The sequence below is a fragment of the Bombina bombina genome, chromosome 7 (assembly GCF_027579735.1).
Source record: "Bombina bombina isolate aBomBom1 chromosome 7, aBomBom1.pri, whole genome shotgun sequence".
Lineage (NCBI taxonomy): Eukaryota > Metazoa > Chordata > Amphibia > Anura > Bombinatoridae > Bombina > Bombina bombina.
The window spans coordinates 184,989,259-185,000,456 of NC_069505.1; the positions used below are offsets into that span (position 1 = coordinate 184,989,259).

At 38.8% G+C, this 11,198-nt stretch overlaps 1 protein-coding gene across 1 annotated transcript in view; it reads right to left on the bottom strand.

The window, feature by feature from the left end:
- Nucleotides 1–10,833, bottom strand: part of TOLLIP (toll interacting protein) — a 133,902-nt gene extending 123,069 nt beyond the window's left edge. Inside the window, exon 1 of the mRNA XM_053720476.1 lies at nt 10,701–10,833. Within this exon, the coding sequence (XP_053576451.1) occupies nt 10,701–10,733 (33 nt within the window). The 5' untranslated portion in view covers nt 10,734–10,833. The remainder of the gene's footprint in view (nt 1–10,700) is intronic.
- Between the last annotated feature and the right edge of the window lie 365 nt (nt 10,834–11,198).

Consider the following 11,198-nt stretch of genomic DNA (forward strand, 5'->3'; position numbering starts at 1 on the left):
CATGAAGGAGTCCAGTTAAAAATGTAAGGGTGGGCAATTATCGGCCCTCCAGATGTTATGGACTACATCTCCCATAATGCTCTTTCAGCAATAATGCTGGTAAAACATCATGGGATATGTAGATCATAACATCTGGAAGGCCGATAGTTGCCCACCCCTGGTGTAGACTGTCCCTTTACCAGTATGGGGCAGTTCAACAAAATGCAACACAGTTTGGAGCTTTGGATGTCAGGTGTTTGTGGATTGGATTATACTGTACATGTGAAATATACTGACACATTAAATAACTGACAACCGGATAAGTAATGAAGTTGATTACTTTTATAAACCATATAGTGGTGTTTCTACCATTTTAATTGCTGTAGGTTTGCAGCTTTATTAAATTCATATTTTTCACATAGAAAAATAATTATTTTTCATGCTGTCCATATATTTGAAAATAATGCTCTGCAGGTGGTAATTACAATAATAATAATAAAAAAAGGTATCACAAAAAGCAAATAATCATCAAATTCTAAAAACGTGAAGGCAATTAAAAAAAAAAAAAAAAAAAAAAAAAAAGGGTTTGATGCCTCTAAGTCCCTTTACAATGGTGGTGGCTAAGGAAATTTTGAGGTAAACTATCTTCATTTTTACATACTGATGATATTCAGGTGTTATTTCTCGATTTTACAGCTTTCAAGTGCAGTTGGGTATTATGTCCCTTTAAAGAAAAGAAAAAACACACCCCACCTTAGAGCACTGGTTTTCAAATCTGTCCACAGGGCTCCCCAACAGGCTAGGTTTTCAGGATTACCTTGGATGAGAGCAGGTAAAATAACCATATTTACTAAGCAGCTGATTATTTCACCTGTGCTCTAGTTCAGATATCCTCAAAATGTGGCCTGAAAACCAGTGTCTTAGAGAGAAGAACACGGGTTACAACATGGAAGAACCCATACCCACTGCTTAATGGACACAATCTTTACACTTTATATATTTATAAAAATAAAAAATATCTGCATATTATTCTTAAATTAATCTTTGCTTTGAATATATCAATCTAAGTAGCATTTACTCTCTTTAAACATTTTATATCACAAACTCAGTTTACTGCCCTTATAAATATATATATATTGCCCTCTACTCTTTTACTGCTGTAACATTTCTGACAGGTAGCAAAATTACTTACTGAATCACTTCTCTTTAAAATTGCTGCTTGTTTGTAAATCATATTTAGCTTTCAAAACAGAAATCCCTTGATCATTCTGCAAATTACAATAAATGGCTTCTCATAACAGTTATCAATTTGCAACTGATGTTTATAGGCCTGACGAAAACTTGCAACCCCAGGGTGTAAATAATAATACAAACACGTCCCGTACAGAACACTAGGGGAGTCACCAGTATGGTATCAAAATGCTTAACGCTTTGAATGTTAGCAAAATAAAAATATTGCAACAGACATTCATTATTTTACCTGCATCTGCTGGAATATACAGTTGCAAGAAAAAGTATGTGAACCCTTTGGAATGATATGGATTTCTGCACAAATTGGTCATAAAATGTGATCTGATCATCATCTAAGTTACAACAATAGACAATCACAGTCTGCTTTAACTAATAAACACACAAAGAATGAAATGTGGCCATGTTTTTATTGAACACACCATGTAAACATTCACAGTGCAGGTGGAAAAGGTATGTGAATCCCTAGACTAATGACATCTCCAAGAGCTAATTGGAGTGAGATGTCAGCCAACTGGAGTCCAATCAATGAGATGAGATTGGAGGTGTTGGTTACAGCTGCCCTGCCCTATAAAAAACACACACCAGTTTTGGGTTTGCTTTTCACAAGAAGCATTGCCTGATGTGAATGATGCCTCACACAAAAGAGCTCTCAGAAGACCTATGATTAAGAATTGTTGACTTGCATAAAGCTGGAAAGGGTTATAAAAGTATCTCCAAAAGCCTTGCTGTTCTTCAGTCCACGGTAAGACAAATTGTCTATAAATGGAGAAAGTTCAGCACTGCTGCTACTCTACCTAGAAGTGGCCGTCCTGTAAAGATGACTGCAAGAGCACAGCGCAGACTGCTCAATGAGGTGAAAGAGAATCCTAGAGTGTCAGCTAAAGACTTACAAAAGTCACTGGCAAATGCCAACATCCCTGTTAGCGAATCTACAATACGTAAAACACTAAACAAGAATGGATTTCATGGGAGGATACCACAGAGGAAGCCACTGCTGTCCAAACAAAACATTGCTGCATGTTTACAGTTTGCACAAGAGCACCAGGATGTTCCACAGCAGTACTGGCAAAATATTCTGTGGACAGATGAAACCAAAGTTGAGTTGTTTGGAAGAAACACACAACACTATGTGTGGCGAAAAAGAGGCACAGCACACCAACATCTAAACCTCATCCCAACTGTGAGGTACGGTGGTGGGGGCATCATGGTTTGGGGCTGCTTTGCTGCGTTAGGGCCTGAACGGATTGCTATCATCGAAGGAAAAATGAATTCCCAAGTTTATCAAGACATTTTGCAGGGCCAGCTGTCTACCAGCTGAAGCTCAACAGAAGATGGGTGTTGTACCAGGACAATGACCCAAAGCATAGAAGTAAATCAACAACAGAATGGCTTAAACAGAAGAAAATACGCCTTCTGAAGTGGCCCAGTCAGAGTCCTGACCTCAACCCGATTGAGATGCTGTGGCATGACCTCAAGAAAGCGATTCACACCAGACATCCCAAGAATATTGCTGAACTGAAACAGTTCTGTAAAGAGGAAAGGTCAAGAATTACTCCTGACCGTTGTGCACGTCTGATCTGCAACTACAGGAAACGTTTGGTTGAAGTTATTGCTGCCAAAGGAGGTTCAACCAGTTATTAAATACAAGGGTTCACATACTTTTTACACCTGCACTGTGAATGTTTACATGGTGTGTTCAATAAAAACATGGCAACATTTCATTCTTTGTGTGTTATTAGTTTAAGCAGACTGTGTCTATTGTTGTGACTTAGATGATGATCAGATCACATTTTATGACCAATTTGTGCAGAAATCCATATCATTCCAAAGGGTTCACATACTTTTTCTTGGAACTGTATATCATGTATGCTTGTTGAACTCCAGAGTGTATGCCACATACTTAAAGGGACATGAAACCCAAATTTTGTCTTTCATGATTTAGAAAGAACATGCAATTTTAAACAACGTTCCTATTAACTTCAATTATCTAATTTGCTTCATTGTCTTTGTATCCTTTGTTGAAAAGCATATTTAAATAGGCTCAGCAAGCTGATGATTGGTGGCTGCACATAGATGCCTCTTGTGATTGGCTTCCCCGTGTGCATTGCTATATCTTCAACAAAGGATATCTAAACAATAAAGCAAATTAGATAATAGAAGTAAATTGGAAAGTTGTTTAAAACTGTATTCTCCATCTAAATCATGAAAGAAAAATGTTTTGAGTTTCATTTACCTTTAAAGTGATCGTAAACGTGACAGGTTTTAAAATCAGGTGCGGAATAGAAGCGATATTTTACAGGCACTTTAATTGATCACTTCTAATAAAGATGTGCTGTAATTTACTGTTTAATCTAGCCATGCCATTCCAATACCCTGTGATTTGGCCACCCTCTTCAAAACTCATATTTTTTTTTTTTATTTTTTTTTATGAGCCAACAGTTTTGACTGTTCACCAATCATTGCTCTAGCCGTACGAAACTTTTTTGTAGCCAGAGCACAGATTGGAGAACAGTTCAAACCATTCTGTTCTGAAGAGGGAGGGCCGGAGTGAGGGGTATTAGAATGGCACAGCTAGATTAAAAAGTCACATTCATTAGAAGTGATCAATTAAAGTCCCTGGAAAATACTGCTTAGATTCCGGACCTGATTTTAAAACATGTAAAGTTTATCATCACTTTAAAGGGATTTTTAATGGTATATTTCGTTAGAGCACTAAACTAAATCATTGCATTTGCTTAAAGTGGTATCATAATAATTTTAGTAAACACTACGGTTGTTTTAGCAGGATATGCACATTTGTGTGCATGCCTAGACCCCAGAGTACCAGCATTCAAGGAGGGTGCAGGGGGTCACATACAGCATATGTGAATATGCTTCTGAAATTGGATTGCCAACACAGAGTAGAAGGTGCTCTAATAAAGAGCATTGCATTTATACATTATGTTTTATGTCCCTTTAACAATGGTTCCCTTTGACTGACCCAACAATTTACACTCCTCCACTGATCTAATTTATATATGGCCTTACTTGGCCACAAAGAGAGGGTTACCAATGGGTGTGTACTTGAAATGCTCTATATTTGCAAAATCTGGTTGGCCAAATAACATCAAAATGCAAGGGGTCTGTCCCTTATGATCAGTAAGTCTGCATACGATTATATATATATATATATATATATATATATATATATTTGTAAAAAGATAGTTTCAGATATAAAAATTGAATATGTTTTGCATTTTATATAGTTTTGATATGGTCTTTTTAAATTATTGTAGCTTTAAAGTCTCAGGGTTCAAATAACCTGAAGCATTTTGCATATTGCCTAACGCAGGGCTTGATACATCTGGGAGCCAGGAAGAGAACACTTCTAACTTGGTTTATTCTACATATATCTATATACAAAAAAAAAAGTGTATGGCTTTTTAATATTCTTTATAGCGCCTATGTTAAAAATAGGTTTGTTGATCCAGGGCCACATTTTCTAAAGTTGTGATATTAGAATAAATAATTAAACCTATTCTGTTCTATGCCTAATTTGCATATAAAAAGAGACAAAAACTTCTCTGCTTAACAACCAAAATCCTGAAGCTAAGAAATCATATTCATAACAGTTGTATTTGCCCATTGACACGCTTTGTTGTACAGAGCCCAAATGTACTAAATGGTAGACATGCGCTTGTGGCATTTGACTCTTTTCTGAGCCCGATTTATTCTTGTGAAAGTGCAACACACTAAGATATGTGCAAATCCAGATCTTAGTGTGCTGAACTTTCACAAGAATAAATCCAGCTCGGAAAAAAACCAAATGCAACGAACGTCCACCAACTTGCACATTCAGATCCAAACGAAGGATCTGAATGCACAGGTCTACTAAATTGGTAAACAGTGATTTTTGTACAGGAGGTCAGGAACGGCCATAGAGAGCAGAATATAAAAATGAGTTTTAAATTAACACATCTATAGGGTCTAATTTCTAGCAGTGACCTTTATTTGAGAGAAGCTTAAACAACAAGGAATCTCATAATGTTTAGAAGTAGAAACAGAACGTAGTAAGATATTTTCTCTTTCCACCCACCAGACAGAACAAGAGGAGTCATGCCAAAGTATGATCTCTGCAGATACATTCTATGGTAAATGAACATCAAATAAGGTGGAGACACCAGAAAACAATCTAATTAGCAGGGTACAGGAGCCAGATGGCTATCTCTATGAGATCTTATAGTATACTCTAAGACCAATATGTACACATACATTTATTATGTATTTCACAGTGTTCTCCCCAGCATCTATTTAATGGGCACAACACACAGTTGATTTTACTGACTACCCAGCTAAACTGTAAGCCAATATTAGGTTTAAATGAGCTAATACTGGTTTTCAATGTTCATTGTACAAATTATCATTAAATGAATTTATGTTAAATGATGCAATTAGTTTGTGCTTTGCATATTAAAGTGAATGTAAAGTTAAGTGAATAAGTGCCCGTTATCTAAAAATACTCTTATAAACAGGGGCACATTTATTAAAGTTTACATTGAAGCTTCTTTTTAAAATGACTTCCCTTTTCTTTATGGAAAGCAGACTGATGATCCTCCACCCGCAGCTCCTGCTGTAGTTAGCAGATCGATGACGAATCTGGCTTCCTCCAATCGTTGCGTGCCCCCTTTGTAGTCTAGCTCACGATACAACACAAAGATTGGAGGAAGCCGGATTAGTCATCGATCTGTTAACTACAGCAGCAGCTGTGGGAGTAAGATCGCCATGGAATAAAGTTGTACAAGATGGTCTAGACAAAAAGATAAGGAGATATGGCTCTTTTACTCCCCAATGCTGCATTTTGTACAGATTGTAGAGCTTTGCGTTATAAACTACACATACAGAAGGACTGGCTGGCCTGTTCCCTTTTAGCAACAAGCAATGATGGGGCTTCTGAAGGACTAGCAATATTAGACAATTTTTCATCTAAAACAAAATAGAACTTATTTTTTTCGGTGTGGGGTTTGTGGGGTCTTCATAGGATATGTGTGTATGCCACTGAAAAACAATAACTTAATAGAAGTTTTTTTGCCAATGAAAGTACAATGCAAAAATGCTCATATTTCAAATGAAAATGCACCCATACACATTTTATTTTTGACCTAGCCCTTTAACCAAGAACATATGGAATATGCCTGTGCTTAAAGGGACATAAAACACATTTTTTCTGTCATGAATCATAGCAAAATTTTAAAAAAAAAATTAAAAAAAAAAAAAAAAAAAAAAATCTATTTTCTAATTGACTTTGTTCTCTTTGTATTCTCTGTTAAAAAGTTGTTTTTGGAGCACGTGTCTGAAGCACTACATTGCTGCTGTTTTGCATGAACAATTTTAACACTGTTATACATTTTCAAGACCACTAAATAGCAGGTGTGTTTGCAGCCATGCAGTGCTACTTAGCTAGGTACATTCAACAAAGAATGCAGTGAAAACAAAGCAAATTTGATAATAAAAGTCAATTTGACTCATCTAAATCATGAAAGAAAAAAAGATCTTTAAAAAACAACCTCTGAAGCTATTGGATTGTTACCATATAATATGCATGTTTGCCTTAAAGGGACACTGAACCCAATTTTTTTCTTTCATTTTAAACAACTTTCTAATTTACTCCTATTATTAAATTTTCTTCATTCTCTTGGTATCTTTATTTGAAATTCAAGAATGTAAGTTTAGATGCCGGCCCATTTTTGGTGAACAACCTGGGTTGTTCTTGCTGATTGGTGAATAAATTCATCCACAGATAAAAAAGTGCCATCCAGAGTTCTGATAAAAAAAAAAAAAGCTTAGATGCCTTCTTTTTCAAATAAAGATAGCAAGAGAACAAAGTAAAATGGATAATAGGAATAAATTAGAAAGTTTCTTAAAATTGCATGCTCTATCTGAATCACGAAAGAAAAAAAATTTGGGTTCAGTGTCCCTTTAAGTTTCACAATATATTAAAAAGCAGAACGTTTGGGGTTAGACATCTATGTTGTGCTTCACATTCACCTAGTTTGATACTGAAAGGCTGTATTTATTTGTGGTGCCCCTGACTTGGGCACATTTTGACAATTCCCAAAGCAAGGAAGGAGTTACTGTTATTTGGAGATATCTCTGTAGTAAAAGGAAGCTGTAGTTTTCTAATGAGTATATTACTGAGGAATCTTTCTAACAAACACATGATCTCCAATACAAACAGAACAAGTCCCACAGATGTTAGATATGCCCACACAACATCTGTAACATCCACAGAAGGATCAACTATCAAAAAAAAAAAAAAGTAAGCAATTTAAGGAAATATTCATAATTCCTACTAATCGGGTCAGTTACACATGCAGTGTCTTGTAGCATGTTCTACCAATACGCGGGTTGGGCTATACACTCAAAAAACCCACAAATAAATTAAATTATGGATATATAGTCAGTGTCTCTCTCTTAAATATTAATATATATATTGTGGACGAAAATGCCTTGTTGATGTCAGAGGAGAATGGTCAGACTGGTTCGAGATGATAGAAAATCAACAGTAACTCAAATAATATCTCTATCTCTCTCATATCTATCTCTCTCCAGACACACACACACATATACATACAGTATCTCACATTTTTGTAAATAATTTATTATATATGTTCATGCGACAACACTGAAGAAATTATACTTTGCTATAATGTAAAGTAGTGGGTGTACAGCCTGTATAACAGTGTAAATTTGCTGTCCCCTTAAAATAACTCAACACACAGCCATTAATGTCTAAACCGTTGGCAACAAAAGTGAGTACACCCCTAAGTGGAAATGTCCAAATTTGGCCTAATTAGCCATTTTTCCTCCCCGGTGTCATGCGACTCATTAGGGTTACAAGGTCTCAGGTGTGAATGGGGAGCAGGTGTGTTAGATTTGGTGTTATCGCTCTCACACTCTCTCATACTGGTCACTGGAAGTTCAACATAGCACCTCATGGCAAAGAACTCTCTGAAGATGTGAAAATAATTTTTGCTCTATATAAAGATGGCCTAGGCTATATGAAGATTGTCAAGACCCTAAAGCTGAGCTGCAGCACAATGGGAAAGACCATACAGCGGTTTTACAGGACAGGTTTCACTCAGAACAGGCCTCGCCATGGTCAACCAAAGAAGTTGAGTGTACGTGCGCAGCATCATATCCAGAGGTTGTCTTTTGGAAATAGACGTATGAGTGCTCCCAGCATTGCTGCAGAGGTTGAAGGGGTGGGGGGTCAGCCTGTCAGTGCTCAGACCATACGCTGTACACTGCATCAAATTAGTCTGCATGGCTGTCATCCCAGAAGGAAGCCTCTTCTAAAGATGATGCACAAGAAAGCCTGCAAACAGTTTGCTAAAGACAAGCAGACTAAGGACATGGATTACTAGAACCATGTCCTGTGGTCCGATAAGACCAAGATAAACTTATGTGGTTCAGATGGTGTCAAGCGTGTGTGGCGGCAACCAGGAGAGGAGTACAAAGACAAGTGTGTCTTGCCTACAGTCAAGCATGGTGGTGGGAGTGTCATGGTCTGGGCCTGCATAAGTGCTGCCGGCACTGGGGAGCTACAGTTCATTTCATTGAGGGAACCATGAATGCCAACATGTACTGTGACATACTGAAGCAGAGCAGGATCCCCTCCCTCTGGAGACTGGGCGTAGAGCAGTATTCCAACATAACGACCCCAAACATACCTCCAAGACGACCACTGCCTTGCTAAAAAAAGCGGAGGGTAAAGGTGATGGACTGGCCAAGCATGTCTCCAGACCTAAACCATATTGAGCATCTGTGGGGCATCCTCAAACGGAAGGTGAGGGAGCGCAAGATCTCTAACATCCACCATCTCTGTGATGTCGTCATGGAGGATTGGAAGAGGACTCCAGTGGCAACCTGTGGAGCTCTGGTGAACTTCATGCCGAAGAGGGTTAAGGCAGTGCTGGAAAATAATGGTGGCCACACAAAATATTGACACTTTGGGCCCAATTTGGACATTTCCACTAGGGGTGTACTCACTTTTGTTGCCAACGGTTTAGACATTAATGGCTGTGTGTTGAGTTATTTTGAGGGGACAGCAAATTTTCACTTTTATACAGGCTGTACACTCGCTACTTTAAATTGTAGCAAAGTGTCATTTCTGCAGTGTTGTCACATGAAAAGATATAAAATATTTGGGAATCTGGGGGTCTAACACTACACCTGCTCCAAAAACCGTTAGCGACAATTATGTCCATGCAAACTGAGTTATGGCTGTAACCATATATGCTCTCTGGGCAAGTACTGTGTTTGAATGAGGGCTCACAGAGCATAGGTACATATGCACATGGAAAAGCTCTCACTGAAAAACTAAAAAATGTCACTAGAGGCATTTTTGCTAATACATGAATATTGCAAAACTGTTTCTATTCAATACTGGAATGGATTCATCAGCATGTTGTGTTTAGGTCAAGTATTATGTTCGATTACTCATCGATAGGAAACCTAAGCTCTAGTCAGCGCCCATTACCCCACATCTGTCTTATACACGCTCTCTCCACCTACTGCACTCTCTTTGGTTTTGTATCTGCCCATTACCCCACACCTGTCTCTTATCATACACTCTCCCTCTGCCTACAGCACTCTTTCTGGCTTTGTCTCTGCCCATTACCCCACACCTGCCTCTTATCATACACCCTCACTCCACCTAATGAACAAACTCTCTGCTCTAGTCAGTGCCCATTACTCTACACCTGTCTCTTATACACTCTCCCTTGCTTTGTATCTGCTCGTCAGTGCCCATTACCCCACACCTGCCTCTTATCATACACTCTCCCTCTGTCTACTGCACTCTCTCTGGCTTTGTCTCTGCCCATTACCCCACACCAGTCTCTTAATACACTTTCCCTCTACCTACTGAACTCTCTCTCTTGCTTTTTCTCTGCTCTAGTCAGTGCCCATTACTCCACACCTGTCTTATCATAAACTCTATCTCCACCTACTGAACTCTCTCTCTGGCTTTGTCTCTGACCATTACTCCACACCTGTCTCGACTCTCTTATCATACACTCTCCCTCCACCTACTGCACTCTCTCTGGCTTTGTCTTTGCTCCCCTTATGATCACTTTTCCCACAACCACTTTTTTTTTTTTTTTTATAAACCCACTCATTCTATATGGCTGTTCCATAGCAGCACAGATTCACTAATAATGCGAAGACCCTTCCTGTTTAACAGACTTCCCACTAACGTGATCCTGTGAAGCTGGTTGAGCTGTATCTCACAACCTTAGTGAATACAGGAATCAATGAGAGATTTCTCACTAGAAAGTTCTTGAACCTCCTGGTATAAGCGGAAGGCATGGGCTGAGCCTCACACACTTCTTTACACAATATCCTCTCTACGCCTTTGCCTCGCCCCACTCCCTGCAGACAGCACATGCCCTTCAGCCCTCTCATGCACATCTCCCCGCACACCGTCTCACCGGGCCTCTCTGGGTGCTGACACTCGTTGCCATGGTTTCTGCACAGTTTCTAAGCTTCAGGGGCTTGTTGCTCAAGGATACTTCCGGATCTCACTCTACCGACTGAGCTGTCAGCTGACAAAATAACAGTGCGCATGCGCAGACCCTCATAAGCTTTCGCTTGTCAACAACTTTATTCACACGCTCAGAGGGCGTGTTCGCGGACAGCCAGTACATAGTAACAGCGCGGGGTTCACATCACGTGACCAGCTATTATTTCGCAACTTCGCAAGCATTTCTTATACATTACTCGGCGGAGGTGCACACGGGAGTCGGGACTGGCAGACAGTCACTACTAGGGAATGCAATGTGCCCGCTCCCGCTCTGGACTTACCTTTATCTGTTGTAGAATATACATAATTGTAATATTTATAGGTGCACATTATGGTTTATGTATACTGTTATTTTGTTATTAAAAGAATTGTAGTACCTGTCACATGTAGTGTAACGTGCACACCT